The sequence below is a fragment of the Anser cygnoides genome, chromosome 1, assembly GCF_040182565.1.
Source record: "Anser cygnoides isolate HZ-2024a breed goose chromosome 1, Taihu_goose_T2T_genome, whole genome shotgun sequence".
Lineage (NCBI taxonomy): Eukaryota > Metazoa > Chordata > Aves > Anseriformes > Anatidae > Anser > Anser cygnoides.
Window position 1 is genome coordinate 184,168,050 of NC_089873.1, and position 19,679 is coordinate 184,187,728.

The following is a 19,679-nucleotide window of genomic DNA, read 5'->3' on the forward strand; positions in this document are numbered from 1 at the left end:
GCACTGTTTCCAGTGCTCTGAGCAACTCCCCTCCCCAAAACAAGTGGCAGAAACACCCAGGTGCTCCTTCAGTGTAACCATACGGGATTTTTCCAGGAGCTGAGACTGCCATGCAGACTCTTTACTGCTGGTTCTCATCATTCCCTCCTCTGAAAGCAGGATCAGTGGTTAAACCAAGGCAGCAGGAGGGCAGACCATCTCCCGTTAGGCGTGCTCTTCCCTGGCAGCCGGGGAGCAGGATGGGTCACCCCAGGCATGTGTCCCCAGGCAGCTGAAGTCCCCTCCCTAAGCCACCCTCCCTGCCCGTGCACAGTTAGCCACAGTGGAGCAGTAGCAAAGCAAGAATGTCTGCTTCTGAGATACCAGAGTAAATGTTAGCCAGCAGTGGCATGAAATCAAGGAGGAAAAGGTCTGGGTTTATTTGCCTGAAGTATTGAGAGACTTCTGAACAGAAATCTGAACTGCATCCCCCTCCCAGATTACTGGTATGTAGTTTGGAATGAGCAACTTCAGGGGGAACTCGCGCATACCTAAATTGATTTTCCTGTGTGTACAGGTGGGGGTGTGCATGCACATGTGCACACACATGCATTTATAGCTGGATGCACATACAGATGTCTGCCCAAGCAATCCTGAGCCAGGGGGTGTTTGCTCTGTGCCAGCCACTTTTGGCAGCTTTTAGAACTTCTTTTCGTTAGTTCCCCTCATGTCTCCACCATCCTGTTCAGAAGCACTCATGAAGAAGCATTCATGAAGAAGCTTTTTTAGGCAGTTTAAAAAAGTGAAATAACTTGTGGGGTTTCTTTTAGATTGAGTTATCCCATATTAGCAAAAGTGTAGGTAGTACTGTGGTTACAAAGGGAGAGCTTACATTGGTAACAAATTCAAGTGAAAACATTCCCAAACACTTCACATAGCTAAGCACTGTTTCTTTGTTTTTTGTTTTTCTCTTCCTTCAGGAATTCATTTTATCAGAAGATTACAACAAGATGACACTAGTGAAAAGTTACCAGGGTAAGAACTCAGATCCATATTAATTAGTCTGTATTGTCATTAATTTTTATTAATGTGCTCTTAAGGTCTATGAATTGAAAGAAGTCTTCTTTACTGCGATTTTGTTTTTAAACTAATATAAATGCTGTTTTTACCAGTGGATCAATAATATGCTTTGTTCTGAGATTGCAAGACTTTTAAAGAGCTATTTCATGTTCCATGTTTCATTTTAAATGTTCTTTAGGAATATTATTCTAGACAGCAAACTGTCCAAAATCCAGGCTGTGCAGAGGGAAAGGGAGCATTAATTTTTAATGTTTAGTAATATAGTGTATCTAATGAAGCAATTTAGAAGACTAACCATCTTTTAGGACTGAAGCATTTAAGACTGTAGCTTTTGGGGTCAGTCTGGTTATATTTCAATAAATGTTTGCTTCAGTAATCTCAAGATTGGATACCTGTCATAGTAAAAGGCCAAGAAATATTAATCCATAACTTCTCTGATTGCATTCTCATATTCAATAATGTGATGCTTTAAGAAGCCTGGCTATTTATCCTTGTTAAACTTCTAAAGGATGCTGCACTTGGGGTAGGTATTCTTATAAAAGTAACAAATACATGCTACAATTTTGTCTTTATCTTTTATCTCCTTTGCTATTAGACTTGGGTGATATATGATGAGCATTATGCTTCCGTACGAAAGTCTCTGTATGAAAATCATAAGATTGCTGCAGTCTCGCTGTACAAGTCTTTAGTATCTGAGTTTATGGTTTGCTCCACAGTCACCAAAGTTTGACCCGGCTGGGTTTCATGTTTGAATTGTTGCAATGCAGAGTCCTATTATCAGTTCTGCAACTCCTTTTGCAATTAGCTTATCCACTTGCATGCTTGGATTCAATCCTGCAGGCTAATCACATCCTAGGAAGGGTGAGCTGAAGTGAGTTTTTCTGTGTATCCCCTTCACACTGGAAACTGGCAGTCCATCCCTTTTATTTATTACTACTAACTTCCACCTCTCTGTTGTTGCTTGGTGTTGCTCTTCATTTCTGCAGCCTTCCCCCAGCAAAACCTCTTGCCCTGCACTGTGCATGGCTACGTGCTGGCTGTGTTTGTTGGCTTTTTTCCTTTACATGCAGTGCAGAACCTCGTGCCTATTTTCTCCAGGCATGGCTCTTCCCCTTTCCATCTTCTCTCCAGCCTGCTCCTTGCACGGTGCTTGCTGCTGCTTTCTCTTAGGAGTACAATTCAAATCATTTTTTTTTGCACACCAACAGTGGTCAAACCTGCGAATGAAGGACCAGCTTTCTATTTTTGCTGCTTCATGTTCCTGAGTCTTTACTAATCCTAGGGCTCAGACTTTTTCCGTGCTCTGCTATCAACTTCCAAATGTCTGAAATTTTACTTCTTTAAGCCTCACATGGGCCAAATTCCTTCAACTTCTGTACCCAAATTCCTGTAGGGTAGACAGCAATCTTTCCATATTGTTCCGAGGAACTTCTCTGCATTTCAAATGGAGAGTTTGGGGTGGTTTTTATGCTTCCAAAGACGTTTAATCTTTCCAGAGTGTCAGCTTTTACACAAACAAATGTAAGCAGCCTTCTTTGTGCAACACATGTTGCTGGGTCCCAGAACAGTAATAAACCAGTAGGCCTGTGGATTGAGGAGCGCGGCAGTCACTGTTCATTTACAGCTGGGAATAATTCAGCACATCTTTCAAGCCACTTGTTTTATTAAAATGTCAGCTCAATCAGCACTTCACAACCAAACCCACTGGTCATTCATACAAAAAGCCCTCTCTGTAGAAGCCTGGGTTCCATTGCTTTAATGAAAAGCTTTTGAGGGCTTTATTTAGGTAGCAGCAGCAATTTATTCATTCAGCTGGTTTATTCATCTTGCCCAGCTGTGATCTTTTCCTTTTTTATTTGTTATTTTTCCCATTTTCTTTTTAGCTGATTCCCATGCAATGCTAAAGCTTCCCTCTGGTGTTGGGTTGTGCCTGCACGTAACTCCTTATGCTGCTGGGGTATGGAGGAGCAGCAGCATGCTGCCACATGGGCATCTGCTGTCATAAAACCAGCTCAAGACAGGTTTAAACAGAGCCTTTTCCACAATGGCTGCTTTGTTGGTGATGGTACAAGGATGGAAGAGAGACTTGGGCTACCTTAAAAGATAGATGGCTAATGTAGGCGTGGAAGGAATAAAGTTTTGCTTCTTCTCTTCCTCGTGCAAACATTGAATGTGCAGGGGAGGAGTCTTACAGGCTTTCATGGTATCTCATGTCAACAGGGTTATCGAACAGGAGCTTCTTCTGTAGGGAAGGGCGAGCAGATGAGCAGGGAATGGCAGAGCTGCGTGCAAGGGGTGCTGTTTCCAGTGGTCTTCTACCTGCGTGTTCTTTGCGGTGCAATTATATGTCTGTCTGCTTAATTTTATGTCTGTTTGCTTAATTTTCAGCTCATCAAAGCAGGGTCATAATGATTCTGTTCGTCCTGGAGATGGAGTGGGTGCTGAGCACCGGACAAGACAAGCACTTCACGTGGCACTGTTCAGAGAGCGGCCAGCGCCTGGGAGGGTACCGCACCAGCGCGGGGGCCTGTGGCCTGCAGTATCCTTTGCTGAGCTCTTTGGCACTTAAACAGCCTTTTTGTTTGTTAGCTTTCTTTTTTTATTTCCCTAATTGTCCTCCGACTTTTGTGCCCTGTGTAGGTTCAGTGTTTTGTAAGAGAAACCGTTATCTAAAGCCGATTAAAAAAAAAACAACAACCCAACACTAACTGTTCTCCTTGCTTTGTCTCCTTAATACGTGGTGGCATATTTAGGTCTTAGCATTTCTGAGCAAAACAATGGGCAATCTGCAACCTGTTGTGGTCTGCTATTGTAATAAGTAAGGACAGGGCCTTCGTTCAAACATGCAGTGTATTCTTTTTTTCTAAAAATTAATGGTAGCAAAGTAGGTCGGCGATCAGGTCAGTGTGTGTGTGTCTATGCATGGTAAGAATTAAATGACTTTAATATGAAATAATGAGTACTTGTCTTTCACTCTGGAACAGCCCACTGTGCATTGGGAATTTGGGCCAACTAAAGAATAAATGGCTCCAGAAATGGCACTCAAGTGGCTTATTCACCTAGAGCTGCCCCAGCTGCCTGAGAATAAAAGAAATATTAATTCAGCTTTATTGCAAATGAAAAGGGAAGTAGAAAAGTATGAGCTCTTAGGCTGAAATCAGGGGTTAGCATAAACAGACCTTTTAGTGCCCCGTAGCATATGTGCTAGAGATGATGTGTGTTCTGCTAGTTCATGGGAAATGAGACTGACTCAAAATTACACTCTGAACAAGGGAAATATAAGCACTTGCTTTATATCTTCTGGTTGAATGAAGGGCAAACTAATCTAAATGGCATAGTGTGTGAACTCCATTTTTAATTAATTAATAAATATTTTAGAAAGTGTGATATAAAAATTTGTTCTGCATTTCCTAAAGCTCTCTAGAGAGCAGACTGGTTCAAGTGATTGCAAATTTTGGAGGACACTTTAATTTGGGTCGTTGGGTCATGCTGGTGGAGGGCCAGGGAAATGACAACCATTGACAAATACTGAAAAACCTTGGCAGAACCAGGAATGTTTGGGTTTGGTTGTTTTTGTTGTTGTTGTTTTCCCCAGTGTCCTGACTGCATTTGATCAATGTGAAGGAATTGATCCTTTAATATGCAATATGGAATCTAAATGTGCAATTAAATCAGATGAAGAGGTCAGAATCTGTTGAGATAGATGGCTCCAGTAAGTGGCTGAATGGGTCTGGATTTTATTCAGTTAAGAATATGGTGTGTGATACACCTGATGTAACTGACAGTTCCCCACATATGTTATAAAACATAGACTGGCTCTTGCAACATGAGCATTGCCACCAAATTGCTATTAAAAACCGTTTAAGGAGATAATCTTCTGGAGGACTTCTATGACACTGGCCAGTGGTCTGGAAAAAAGATGAAAGTTTTATTTGTATACATAAATATAACAAAGAAGCAGGAAACAAGTAACAGTTATTTTAAACACTTTTATGGAAGGAAAGAGGAATAATAAACACCATGAGACTCTAGCACCTAAGCTAGAGAGCCTGGGAAGATGAGACTCCTCTGTTCGTGGCAAAGGGCTACTTCCAAGGCATTTCATAATTTGTGTTTTTATTATATTATTATATCTTCAGGAAGTCTCTTTTTTCTTGCTATTTGGTTTACTCAGACTGCTTTATTAATATGAACAGCTATGAGTTTGATATCTAAAAGTACACCCTGAATACCTCCTTGAAACTGGAGCACTATTCATGAGGTTGCAGTACGCTCATGTTAAAAGCATTAACAAGTCATGAAAAGCAGTGCATTAAACAAAAATTGTGCGCAAACAATGTATATTCCTCAGCATTTGTCCATCAGATTCGATGTGGAAACTCGGCACGTGTTTGTTGGTGATCATTCTGGGCAAGTAACCATACTCAAACTAGAGCAAGAGTCCTGCAGCCTTGTTACAACATTTAAGGGACACACAGGTAAGGCTTGAGGAGGAGACCCTATTTGGTTCTTCATCTGTGCTCAGCATCATGGCAATGTAACTCTCCTGTGAAACAGTAAATAGCATGGAAAGGGAGCTCAAACTGTCCCTATAGCTCAGGGAAGTTTATTCTTTATTGCTGAAAAGAAGAGAGGGATTAGACTTCTGAAAAGTGCAGGAAATACCCCTATCAGTTACTGCTAATTAAAGTAGAGTGAGGACAAAAGTTGCAGTATCTCTGGGGGTGGAAAAGATGCTTCCTGGGGAAAGACCCATATTGGTACACATTATTGCCCAGGTGGGTTATGCACATCCAAGATGTGCTTATTGGAGGAGCTGAGTGGTGGTTTTGCTACTGGGGCTTGTGCTCCATCATGCTTTAAAAACAGCAGCCCTGGGATGTGAACTTGCTGTCAAACAGAAGAAACGATCATTCCTCAGCACCTTCCCTTCGTATCCCTCCTCTGTGACTGAATGCTGATAACTCGAGCACAAGGCAGTTCAATCCCCGTACTAAGAAACTGTGAAGATTTCTGTAGATTTCCCACTTCCTTCTGTTTTACTGTAAAATCTGTCACCTGGGAGTGGTGGAGATGAAAAGCTGTGCAGTTACACTGTGACCATCATATGATGGCTTTCCTTCTGCTGCTCTCTGCTGCTCAGTGGGTTCATCCACACAAGCAAGCAGCAGCTGAGCCCTCTGGCTGCAGAAGAGCAGGGTTAGGGCTTCAGTAACATTTCCAGGCTGCTGCTTATCAGATGGGCAGTACAGTGGCTGCATGGCCCTTGCTAAAGAGACCACTTTTAATCACTCTCTCTCTGGTTTTGGTGTTATATTTAAATATGTATCTGTGTATTTGGTGATATCTTCAAATATGTACCTATATATTTAGCTACATTCTTCTGTAATAAAATGACTGTTCTGTGCATCTCTTATTTCAGGCGGTGTCACTGCTCTCTGTTGGGACCCAATACAGCGAGTTTTATTCTCAGGCAGTTCTGATCATTCCATTATAATGTGGGATATTGGAGGAAGAAAAGGAACAGCCATCGAGCTGCAAGGACATAAGTACGTTCAAAGCCCTTCCTCCTGTTTTTATGAGAGAAAAGCTGAAGGCAGAAGCCACATCTGGAAACAGAAACAGCCCAGAGGTTACGGTTTTCACATGCCTCAAGCTTGTATGTGTGACTCCCTGTGGTCCATATACAACCAGAGTAAATTGTTTAAAGTGAGTTTTTCAGTTTGGGGCCCACAGGCTGCTTTAAAAGTCTGCAAAGGGTAGTGAAAGAAAGCACAATTATCTGCAGTCCTGAATGTGTTATGTGAGAGTGCACCTCTGCTGGAAAGGAAGGGTCCTCAAATGAAAACAGCTGCAGGGAAATTCTTGCTTTTTAGGTGTCAGGTTCTTTCGTTCCCCTAGAGGGAGCATCAGGCTTGGACAATTAGTTATGTTTTACTCCATGCTAACCAGGTGTTTTCCATCTCACTTTACCTCCAGCCTGAATTACAAGTAATATGCTTTACCCATATGGGCTTTCAACATCTCTGTAATGCAAAGAGGCTTCATCTCTGCACGTACAGACCTCACACTTGCATTGTACAGTAGATGTCTTTGAAGAAGAGTAAGCCTGTGCTGGGCGTTCATTAGGCTAGAAGTAGAATGGCTGTTGTTGCAATGACTTCTGAGCCTTTTAAATGCTGGCATACATGTTAGGTAGGTATGGAGAGGCAAAATCCCATGGTGGTTTTGGTCTGGCAGTATTTACAGCTTCTTACATATTCATACATTTCCCTTGAGTGATGCTGTGCTCTGCTGAGTGGTTTGGTTGGGCCACTGGGACTTCGGAGCACTGTGGAGTTCTTGTGGGAATTCCCAGATCACTCTTGAACCCTAACGCTGGCACTTGCTAATGCACTTCTGCTATATTTATTGCTGGGGAAACAAGTTCTTCTGATACGAAGTTAGCCTCTGGATCTTAATGGGTAGCATGGCTGTTGGCAGGCTCCATGCAGTATAGAGACCTGGTCCTAATGACAATGGGGATCAGGAAACATTTCACTTAATGCAGGTCAGCACTGTGAAGGTAGACTGAAGGAAGAAAGAATCAAAAAATTCTTTGTGGGTTTAAACCATATTGTTTCTTAAATGCTGCTTTTTCTTCAAAGAAGAAGCAAAAGCACCTAAATCATCCACCTTAGCTTGGGAAGGCTTAGAAACAGTTTAGCAATTCCTGTATTATTTTTGAAACTCTCCATGCTTGTTAGTGCTAAAAGAAAATCTTCAGCAGTTATTTAGTGCTTTGTTTCTAGATGTTGCAGAGTGTTACCAAAACACAGAATCACAGAATGGTTGAGGCTGGAAGGAACCTCTGGAGATCATCTGGTCCAATTCCTCTGCTGAGCATGGTCACGTAGAGCACATTGCGCAGGATCACATCCAGGAGAGTTTTGATTATCTCCAGAGAAGGAGACTCCACAACCTCTCTGGGCAACCTGTTCCAGTGCTCTGTCACCCTCACAGTAAAGATGTGTTTTCTCCCATTCAGCTGGAACTTGCTGTGTTTCAGTTCGTGCCCCTTGCCTCTTATCCTGTCTCTGGCACCACTGCAGACAGTCTGGCCCCATCCTCTTGACATCCTCCCTTCAGATATTTATAGACATTGATAAGATCCCTTCTCAGCCATCTCTTCTCCAAGAGAAACAGGCCCAGCTCTCTCAGCCTGTCCTCATGACAGGTGCTCCTGTCCCCTCATCACCTAAGCAGCCCTCCTCTGAACTCGCTCCAGTAGTTCCATGTCCCTCTTCCACTGGGGAGCCCAGAAGTGGACACAACACTCCAGGTGTGGCCTCACCAGGGCTGAGAAGAGGGAGAGGATCATCTCCCTCGACCTGCTGGCAACACTTCCAAATGCAGCCCAGGACACCGTTGGTCTTCTTGGCCACGAGGGCACATTGCTGGCTCATGGTCAGCCTGCTGTCCACCAGGACTCCCAGGTCCTCTCCAGCAGGTCACCCCCCAGCCTGTACTGGTGGTTGGGGTTATTCCTCCCTAGGTGCAGGACCCTGCTCTTGCCTTTGTTGAACTTCATGAGGTTCCTCTCCAGCCTGTCAAGGTCCCTCTGCATGGCAGCACAGCCCTCTGGGGTATCGGCCACTCCTCCCAGATCTGTGTCATCAGCAAACTTGCTGAGGGTGCGCTTGGTTCCATCATCTAGGCCATTGATGAAGAAGTTGAAGAAGACTGGTCCCAGTACTGCCCCCTGGGGCAACCACTATGTAGAGACCTTCAACTGAGCACAACCCTCTGAGCTCTGCCATCCAGCCAGTTCTCAGCCCACCTCACTGTCCATTCATCTGTCCCACACTTCCTGAGCTTGCCTATGAGGATGCTGTGGGAGATACCTACTAAGCTTCTGAAGAGAAGCCGCCTTACCAGGGCACTCAGATGTGAGCGGGCGAGACCCTGCAGTTGCAGCCCTGTTCTGGCTTCCCAGCTCAGCTCCCAGTCTCAGGAGCAGTGAAACCAGTTATCAGGACAGGTCCTTGCTTTTGTGGATGCTGCCCAGGTGAGCAATGCTCTGGCTCTGGTCCCACCTGGACTGCAAAGACTTCAATTTGCATCCAAAGAATACCAAGAAAATTCAAAACAGGGAAACAAAAAACACACAACATACAGGCAAACGAGTGATTTATATTGCTTTATTGTACGTTTTGTGCTTACTTTTGTGCCAGCCTTAAATGGTTGATTACTAACTGTCTTGTTTCTTTTCCAGTGACCGAGTTCAGTCTCTCTCCTATGCTCACCACACTCGGCAGCTCATCTCGTGTGGTGCCGATGGGGGAATCGTTGTCTGGAACATGGATGTTGAGAGACAGGAGGTAGGGACCTGTTCTTGCTGATTCTGTCTGAAACAGTCTTGGGAAGAAGGGGTCTTTCTAAGGTGTGCAGCTTTCCATTCAAACAAGATCTTTCCAGGCATTAAAAATGTTGTTGGACATGCTCCAGTTATTATACAGCAATTATGCCATGCCTTTGATAATATGGTACCGGGGAAATTATCTGGCAGAAAATGTGTATTAAGCTGCTAAATGGTTTCTGTCCTTTACTGCTCTGAAAGACATCCTCTGAGGAGGGTATCGTGAGATGTTCTGCTTTGTTTTTCGGGACATCATGAGAAATATTTCAGAGGTAAATGGATAGATTAATTTTTTTTTAAGGAAACAGAATAAGAAAGCTCTTTGTCATCTCTGAAAACCTGCAACCCATGTATTTTTTTTTCTTTTCCCTTTATTCTTGCTAAAAAGGCGTTTAGTTATGGCTTCAGTCTCGCCTGCTACCGGGTCTTGCTCCCTTCTGGTATCAGCACATATAACTGGATAAATGATGACTTTGGTGATCCAGACAGTAAGATTTCACCCACGCGCTCCCAATTCCTTTCATGCTGTGTGGCCAGCAAATGCAGACAGGTGCAGAAACGTACCCTGGGTCTTCTGTGCTGTGGGAGCTGCCTCCGCTCGGCAGCTTCGAAGACCTGACTCAGCGGGGTGAGCGAGTGAGTCAGGCTTCAGCCCTAGTGGTGAATGTGGCACATTCTGGCAAAATGAGTCACGGCAAGCCTCTGCTCTTTCCTGCACGGAGGCAGCAGCCGTGCTTAGTGCTGCGCCCTATTCCCACAGGTGGGCAAGGCTGTGGGTGGCACCACGAACACTCCCAATGCCCGCGGTAGGCAGGTTGGGGTAAGGAGAGGTTACTCCCAGCCAGCGTGGGGCCGTGGCTGCAAGGGATTCAGCTGAAAACACGCTTCTGGGTGCATTCCTTCACCTCATCCTTTCAGCACGTGGGGAAGACCGCTGTAATTAGAGAAAAGCGAGGAGGGATAAGGGCGGTGAGTTTCTCCCAGAGCAGCCTGTGCTTGTAGCAGCACCGTCTGTAATCAGCTTTGCTGCTTCTCCACGAGGGTTTTGGTCTCCCCGGGCTGTGCGTGTCTCCCTTGAGCAAGGAGGAACGATAAGTGGAAAATTGGATTTTAAAACCGACTGAAATAGGCCTAGGCAGGAACCGAGCTACTCCTGCTCCCTTTTTTTTACGTGAATTAGCATTCCAGTTGGCTCTCTTTAATTGCTAATCTAATGGCCAATTATGTCATCAGCTCCAAAAGTGAAACGAAAGCAAAGCAGGTTCCTCCCTCCCACCAGATGTTTCCTTTTTGCTGCAGCCTGAACATCCAGAAGTGAAAACCTTACTTCATACAAAATGAAAACCTTACTCATCCGCCGCCTTCGAAAGGCTGCAGGAAGGGGTTAAGATTGGTTTGTTGCAAAACAGACAGAAGTGGTGTGAGAAGACTGGTTAAAGAGTGGAGGAGAAATATAATTAGCTAAATGAGGGCTTAGCAGCAGGTGCTACTGGGTGCGCTGCTTTCCCTGACTACAGCTATTTGGACTTCTTCTTGTTACCCCGTAGCGCAATAGGGTGTCCATTGTGCTAAAACGCCTCCAAAACATAAACCTTTGAGATCTTAGCACCAGTTCTTGTTTGGGGGGTCCTACAGCACTTTCTTTTGGATTTTGGCTTTGGTATTTTTCCCCTGATTTTTTTTTTTTCACTTGATGTTTGCTCAGCATTCACTTTGATACCAGGTTTTCCCACATCTCTGAGATTGCATTAGTGTGAATTAAGCCATTTTATCCCTCGATTCCTTATTTTAATCTCTATTTTTAAAAAGCGGTGAGAAGAGAACATCTGAAAAATGCTAGCAGTGTGTCTCTGTTTGATTACAAAGCAATTCCTTGTCATGAGCAAAACATCTTTTTCATGTTTAATGTTCAGATGCTGAAGAGATGAAAACTTTATTCATGCAGATCTGTAGGCATTAATCTAAAATGCTGTTGTGGGTAGAAAAGACAGATTTGCCCTTGCAGAGTGAACAGCCTTCAAAGCAACTGACAGAAGAAGCTGAAGCAGGCAAGTTGCTTCGTTGTTGGAGGTCAAACCTATTGTGGGAGTTGAGGGTCTCCATCAGCCTTACCTTATCTTTGCCTGGCTGTCATAGTATTTAGGAATATGGAAATACTTTCGCAGTATTTAGGAATATTAGTACTAAATACTAATATTTAGGAATATTCCATAATAACAATTTAGGAATGTTAATACTAAACACCATGGGGAGAAGGGTTGCATGTCCACCACCAGCTTAATGCACGACACGTGTTAGGGGATCCAAATGTAGGGGAGGAGGTCGTTTGCTCCCTCCACGAGCCCCCCTCTGCCATTTCAGGCATTTCCTGAGATCTTCCAGATCTGACAAGTCTTGCTTCCCTGTGGGGAGTCTGTTCCTTGCTGCTCTTCACAGCAAAACCTGGCTGCAGGAGAGAGAAAGGCCTTTGACGTTTTCCTTCTTTTTCTTTAAATCTTTTTACCCTCTTCAGCCACAGCGTGAGTGCCAATCTATGCATTGCATTAGGAAATGGAAGGCTTTCCTTTCATCATCTTTGTGTGAAAGCAGGGAAAAAAGCTGTTTTGGGTTTTAGGCTTGTTCAGGAGACTCTCATTTTGCCTGCCTTGTGTGATTTGCAGCACAGATACCTCTGACAGCAGGAACGCCTCTTACAGCATTAAAAGAAAGAAAAGGAAAGAAAGAGAGGGAGAGGTGGAGGGAGAAGCCAAATTTCAGATACCTCCCCCTTCCCTCCAGATAAGTAGCTTGGCTATTGGAAGTACTCATTGCCTCCAGTTCCTACCAGAGGCATCAGCAGATGGTAAATGCTGTCCAGACAGGACATTCATTTTTAAAAGCCTAATTCCAAAAGTGAAGAGGTGGGGGGACGTTTGTTTCTTGCTGGGTTATTTTTAGGGTCTTATAATCAAACTCTGCTTCACGTGGTGGGTGAGAAGTGTTCCTCCTGCGTCCTTCAAGGCTCAGAGCTGAGCCCAAATAGATGCCCCCACAAACAGGTAAAATGGCTTCTTGTGAAAATGGTTTTTAATCCAGTTCAGTTGACAACATTACTGCATGCCAACACGTCTTTCTTGCCCTGTCTCTGCGCTCTTATGGAAGTTTGTTGCTCATTCCTTCTGTTTGTGTTGCAGACCCCTGAGTGGCTGGACAGCGACTCCTGTCAAAAATGTGACCAGCCTTTCTTCTGGAACTTCAAGCAAATGTGGGACAGTAAGAAAATAGGCCTCAGGCAGGTTTGTATGGGTCCTTTGGTGCGTTAATGTGATGCAGTTAGGCTTCTTCTCTCTCATTATGTATTTTGGTATTTTTTCTAGTCCCTAACAGCTTGAGAACTTGCACTTTGTTCTTCTGCTGAGTGCTCAGTAGTGAGCTGCCCTCAGTGATCAGCCTTGGATTTCTGGTTGGGAGGAACACACTGAGAGCCAAAAACCTGGCCCGTCAGAAGCAGAAGCTTTTTCTCCTTTTTTTCTTTTTGCAGCCAGTTCCAATAGCCAATGCACATAATAGAGCCTGGGCTGAATAAATTGTTTTGGGGCTGTCTGTAGCTTTAGCCATGTGGGATTTTGCTTATTGTCAGTTGAGTCTGTTGTAGAAAGAAATTTGCAGATGATTTTTGGAGATTGTGCTGGAAGCAAAGCTGTTTTCAATGGGCTTGGGTAAACATCTGTAACTGCTCAGGCTGTGTTGGAAACGGCTTACTGGTCTGCTTGGAACACGCCGCTGCATTTCCCTGCCCAGCAGGAGGGGGCTGTGGATCCCAAATTTTTAGGAGGATCAGGGAGTAAAAAAGCTGGAAGAGATGCTCTTGTGGAGCTTGAAAAGTCTCGAAAAGTTTCAAAAGTCTCAAAAGGTGTCTGAGCCACAGCTGAGCTGCCTTTTCCTCTTTCTTTTTGCAATGCTCATCACTACAGAGCCTGACCCTCTTATGGCAGGCAAGGCAGCCCTGCAGTCCTACACAGTCCATGTGTGAGAAAACCCAAGGCAGGTGGTAACAAAACGCAGAAACACCAGGGCTTCTGGGGCTGAAAGAGGCCAAGGGGTTGACTGGGATGATTAGGTGATACGTGTTAGGGGAGAGGCTGGGATAAGGCTCTAGGATGACGCTGCAGCACCGTAGCCCTGTCCTGCTGTGACCTGGACGTGCTTTAACGTGGCATGCGTTGCTCAGTGGTGGTGTAGTCCCCTACAGCCCCAAAGCGAGACTCAAAAGATGGGCATACCTAGGACAGGACGGACATGCTCCTTGTCCTGTCTTCCCATCTCTCTCTCTCCTAAGAAAAAGAGGACAGCTTGGACAACTTTTTTCACCTTCCACCCTGTTAAAAAATCCTGTAGTACTGGTCACTCGGTGAAGAAATTGTGACCCACAGATGCCAAGCACCTACTGGGGAGGAAGCAGTGATTCCCTGGGCATGTGTGGTGTCACCATGCAGCAAGGGGGAGAGAAACAGGGCCCCCCTGGCCTGTGCAGTGCTTTAACTGCCAGTTCCCGGTGTCCAAGCTGATGATCAGCTGCTGCTTGCCCCAGGTAGAGGAAAAAAAATTTTTTTGGTTGGTTGGTTTTGACCTATTTATTCTGAAGCCCTTGCCTGTTCTCTTTCATCTTTCCTGGAAAAGTAGCTTTTCTGTTTGCTGCAGCCTCAGCTGTGTCCTGCTAAAGTGAGATGGCAGAGCCGGCGCGGCACGAGCAGTGCTCTGTCTCTGGGCTTGTGGCTGAAGAAGTCTTTTTGCCTGTTGTCTCCTACAGCACCACTGCCGCAAGTGCGGGAAGGCCGTCTGCGGCAAGTGCAGCTCCAAGCGCTCCTCCATCCCGCTGATGGGCTTCGAGTTTGAAGTGAGGGTCTGCGATAGCTGCCACGAGTCCATCACGGATGAAGAGTAAGTGTGGACAGCCTGGAGCAGGACAAAACTCCCCATCTGGGAGGGCCTGTGGGGCTGTGGGAGGGAGCAGCCGGTGGGGTGGTCCCTGAAGGAGGGGCAAGAGAAGCCCCTGAAGTCCCTCACAGTCCGGGGGGGGGACAGACGGATGTACACCCCTGCTCTTGTCGTGCTGGAAAGGTCTCAAATTGCAGTTTACAGAGAGGTTGCTGAGTCGGTGGCTTACAGAAGCACTCAAATGCTTATTTGAAAAATCCTGCAGACACATTTTTTGCTGATTTGGTATCTCTTTCTTCAGGCGGGCACCCACAGCTACTTTCCATGACAGCAAGCACAACATAGTTCACGTACACTTTGATGCCACCAGAGGATGGCTCTTGACCTCGGGGACAGACAAGGTTATTAAGGTAGGAGTGAGGAGATTGCTCTAGCTCCTCTATTTCATTTCCCCTTTCTCTCCCATGTGGATCCATGTGCGTCCTGCCTGCCTTCTTCCACCCAGAGCTCTCTCTCACCAATTGATGCAATTCTGTCCGGTAAAGAGGAAAGAGGTCCTGGTCTATGAAGTGACTGCCTGAAGGGACAGGGACGACACTACAGCAAAGTCAGTGCTCACAGTGACTTCTCTTCAAGGAAGACAGACTGCTTTTTGATGTGGCTAATTAGTTTGTGTGGCCGGGTAAAGAAAGGCCCCACAGACATCAAATCTCCGTATGGAGAAATAGTTAAAGTGATAAGTTTGTAGCAAAGCTCTAGCAATTAAAAACAAAAACAAAACAAACAAACGAACAACAAACACAACCTCATAACCATAGTATGACTGCTTATCATTCAAGTTAGCAATACAGCGTGGGTTTTTGTTAGTTTCTCTTAAAGCCAGTTATGAACTCAGCTTATTAGAATAAAGTGTAAAGTGACATGAGTGTTAGAAAATGAAATTAAACTTTGTTGGACCATTGGACCTGGTGCATCCAGCTCTGGCCAAGTAGCCTCCCGTAAGCAAAAATAAAAAAGTGCAAATTCCTTAGATATGACATTACATACTGTATTTTATTGTATTTGCCACTATTCACTATGTTATTGTATGTTGTTATATCAACAGTTGTGGGATATGACACCAGTAGTGTCTTGATGATGCACCAGTGGAACTTGAAGGGTGACATTTACAGAAGAAACAGATTTCCTAACCCTAATCACACTGCAGAAGATAGATAACGCTGGGTGCATACGGCAGATGAGAAAGGAACTAATGTGTTTACAACGATTTTATGTCCTCTGCTTGATCAAGGCTGAACATTTGCACGAAGACTCTTTCCACTTATTCTCAAAATATCCCAGAAGGTATTTTTTTAACTAATGGTTTGTACGATCTGACTTCAGTTGTCTTGAGTTTGTTCGGAAAATCCGTGTGCGGTGCAATTTTTAGTTTTTGTATTTCCTTGTGTCAGGATACTTGCTGCTTTGTACAGAGGGTTCTGGGTTTGTGTCTTACCACGTACGTTTTCGGTATCGACAGACTGCATAAAGGCAATCAGCTCTCCCCACAGCGAGCACCTCTCTATTTGGGATGTTCCTGCTGACGATGCTCTCTTCCATGGAGGAATTCCAGGCATGGTGCTGCACGTTCTCTGCGTTTGATGCACTTGCCGTTCCTAAAAACGGCTCTGCCGTCCACTTGTCCTCGCAGACATCAGCCGGAGAGCGCTGGATTGTTTCGCAGGAGCTGAAGAACAGCTTCCAGCCGCTCTCCTTGCTGCACAAGTTGCAAAACCAGGGGGCCAGGTTGCATAGCAACTAATTTCTACAAAAGCTGAAATAGTTTTCCAGCTCAGAGCATTGCAAGGAGCACACAGACCTGCTTTGATGAGGCTGCAGGCTGATTCTAATGAAATTATTGACAACTGTGAGCAGCTTTTGGGAGGGTGTGCATGGGGGCGTGGGGAGCGGATCTAAAGCTGGTCTGGGTCTGAAAAGTCTGTTTTACCTCTACCTCTACCTTGCGCAGCAACATTTCAGCATTTATATCTGTCTGTGTTGTTGAACATGAATTTGTTTTTCCCGTTTTCCATACGGTTAGTCATATTTATTTTTTAAAATGCTGATGGTTTTTATTAATTTCCTCTCTAGATCAGAAACTGATATTGCTGAATGACACCCATTGTCCTGTTGTCATATTTGACAGTTTCTTTTAAAAAATAAAAAGTATTTAAAAACCTGGATTACTAACTTACCTTTTTAAAAGGAAATTGTCAAGATGAATAAAAAAGAACAAAAACCCACGGCTTTTTTGTTCCAGAGGGATGTTATCTGAGGAGTCATCTTTGTGTTCCTCTACATCCATTTCAGTGTTTAACACGCTATTGTCAATGCTCTTGGAAGAAACTGGCACGGAACAGCAGGCTGGGAGTTTCCTGTGTCTCCTCTTTAAGCAGGGTTGTTGGTCCCTACCTGCCGTGACACAGCAGGTCAGTGGTGCTCAGTCTTGCCCCATTTTGTACTTTACTTTTCCCTGCTAAATGGGAGGTCACGGTGTCTAGGACTACAATGCACATTGCTACATAGAGAAGAGCTTTATGCTTTCGCAAAAGAAAACAAACCTTCTCCTTTGCTTGCCTGGCAGTAATTCACTTTCGAGGAAACAAAAAGGTAAACACAATCCATGGCATTAATGTCAGACTGATGAGCTGCCTCAGTAAAGAGTGCATGGACTTTCACATGTGCGTGGTATGACAGATACATGTTTTCAGGGACAATTCTCTATTTATACAACCTATAAACGGGGCTTAAGCATTCTGCAGTTGTCTGAAATGATGCCACCCTGGCTTTCCTGGTCATACAGCCTGGTGTCAGCTCCCCTCCAGGCAGCATTTTTAAAGCATATTTTCAAACATAATTCACATAGCACTAAAAAGACTTTCTTTCCTACTTAAATGTTAATATTTTTGTAAGCCCGTATATATTTTTGTAAGCCCGTATACTTTCTTTCCTGGTGACTGGATTTGGGAGCAAGGTTTGTTTGAATTCCTGCAGTAAACTCGCATCCCTATCTTCTCTTCCCATGCAGTTGTGGTTTTAGTGTTGCTTGTGGGTGGATGTTGGGTACACGAGCCCATTTTGCAAAATTTCCTCTGTTATTCTTTCCAAATAAACTATCTGGAGGGTTATTTGAATTTAACATGAATGCTCTGTTACCTTGCAATCTCAGGTCAGACCGGTCGCGGCTTATAAAATGATTTAAGCTGAAAGTGAAGCTGGAGAGGAAAGCAGACTGTTTTCCTTTGCTCTGACCTTTAGAGCTATAATGTAGTGATATGAAGGGAAAATAGGTCTGTTTAACAATAATTCCTCTACATCCAAAATGAAACAAGGAGAGTTTGGCAGTGGGAGAGGTAAAAATACTTACCTCCCTGTCTTGCACTGTTTGTGTAACCATACTGATTTCTTTTGTCTTCTAGATCAGCACAAAAAGGGATGCCTGTTGCCTGGTACTTTTCTTTTTAATTTAATTTTAATTGCCAAATAATGACTCTGAGCTGTTTTTCAAGAATTACATTATTTTGGGGTGTTGGGGGGGAGAGAACGGAGGGACAGAGGGTGCAGTGTCTTTTGGTACAGATGTAAACCATGGAATACACCCACACACACTCAAGCAAAACAAAGTCTCTCATCCCAGGGGCTGCTGAATTACAGCAGCAAGCTTTTAGTGTTATCTCCTGCTGTGCCAAAGGGCACACAAACAATGCTGGCTTTCCCCTGCTCTTCATTTTTATAAAATTTGGTTTTCATTTCTCTCTTAGCTGGTATTTCTTTGGGGGAAGAAGCAGTGTTCTTCAGAGAATCTATCTGCCCTTCCTGCTCTTAAAGTGAGCGGTATCTGTCGTGGTCGTGCAGGTGATGGGGCAGGATTGGGCCACGCACACAGTGCTTGAATGGCTGATTTGAGCCCCGTGCGTTCTGGCTGGCTGAAGGGAGATGGACCTGAGCATTGATTCTCTCCCCAGCCCCCAGCTTCAGTCCTTTTAAGCTGAAAATACTTAAGGGAAGGGAAAAGTATGTGGGCAGTGCAAGGATGGCACTGATGGTCCTTCTAAGACTAACGCCATGGTTAGACATTTTAAAACAGGCTAATGCACGGGGCTGAAAGTCTGACGGTGTTGGAACAGTCCTGAGTGGTGACAGTAGTGTCCTCATCTGTTAACACTTGTTTACTTACTCATTACAGTGAAGCCCAATTGACCTCCCCACCTCATCCTCTTGATCTTGAGGATATCCTATTGATGAGGATATCACTGTCAGAAAGGAATAAACAATGTTTCCCCCAGCTCTCCAGTTCTGGGCATACTGGAGACAGTGCATGGTAGGGCCACCCAGGTGAGGAAGGGCCTGGAGCACCTCTCCTGCGAGCAGAGGCCGGGAGAGCTGGGACTGCTCAGCCTGGAGAAGAGGAGGCTCAGGGGGATCTCACCCAGGGCTGTGAATCCCCGCAGGCAGGGGGCAAAGAGGCCGCAGCCAGGCTCTTTTCAGGGGTGCCCAGCGCCGGGCCAGGGGCAGTGGGCACCAAGGGGCAGGCAGGAGGCTCCCTCTGAGCACCAGGCAGCACTTGTGTGCTGGGCGGGCGGCTGAGCACTGGCCCAGGCTGCCCAGAGAGGCTGCGGGGTCTCCTCCTGGGAGAGCGGCACAAGGCGCCTGGACGGGGTCCTGGGCACCCTGCGCTGGGGGGCCCTGCTGGAGCGGGGCTTGGGGCCGGGGGCCTCCAGAGCTCCCTGACAGCCTCAGCCATTCTGAGAGTCTATGAATAAAAGTCCATGTCTACAACTACTGCATGACTTAGAAAATTAAAAAAAGAAAAAAAAAGTATCTTGAAATATAAAATACTAAGTGTACTAACAAAGCTGGAAGTGCTACATGTGCATGTCCTTGCTGTTCACAAAACAGTTTGGGTAAGAACAACCAAAATTCTGTTTAGTAGCACATAGCGGGTAGTTCTACAATGAGTGGTTTTGCAGGGCTGTGTCCTTACCAGGAAGCCCCATTGAGCAAATAGGATGTTTTAAATTAGGACCTAAAAGACTTTGTTTCTATAGTAGTATGCAACGGGAAGAACAAATCTGATCCCTTTTCAAGATGGATTAATGTGCTGAGTCCCTTCAATGTTGACCTCTTGTTCAATAATGAGGAATTTCTCAGATTTTCTCTTTAAAATCAAATATGAAATTTTGCAGGAAATCTTTGACCCTCAGAAGAAGGAAAAAAAAAAGTTCCCTAGTCTGACAGTAACCTGAACTTCTGGAATTTCAGTTTC

At 44.9% G+C, this 19,679-nt stretch overlaps 1 protein-coding gene across 2 annotated transcripts in view; it reads left to right on the top strand.

Annotated features, from left to right (window-relative positions):
- WDFY2 (WD repeat and FYVE domain containing 2) overlaps positions 1 to 16,596 on the top strand; it is a 59,695-nt gene extending 43,099 nt beyond the window's left edge. For both annotated transcript variants that reach the window (XM_013179669.3, XM_013179670.3), the window contains exons 4-12: positions 960 to 1,014; positions 3,448 to 3,598; positions 5,425 to 5,537; positions 6,482 to 6,608; positions 9,314 to 9,419; positions 12,631 to 12,732; positions 14,247 to 14,377; positions 14,676 to 14,784; positions 15,480 to 16,596. In XM_013179669.3, coding sequence (XP_013035123.1) covers positions 960 to 1,014; positions 3,448 to 3,598; positions 5,425 to 5,537; positions 6,482 to 6,608; positions 9,314 to 9,419; positions 12,631 to 12,732; positions 14,247 to 14,377; positions 14,676 to 14,784; positions 15,480 to 15,509 — 924 coding nt within the window. In that variant the 3' untranslated portion in view covers positions 15,510 to 16,596. The remainder of the gene's footprint in view (positions 1 to 959; positions 1,015 to 3,447; positions 3,599 to 5,424; positions 5,538 to 6,481; positions 6,609 to 9,313; positions 9,420 to 12,630; positions 12,733 to 14,246; positions 14,378 to 14,675; positions 14,785 to 15,479) is intronic.
- The last annotated feature ends 3,083 nt before the right edge of the window (positions 16,597 to 19,679 follow it).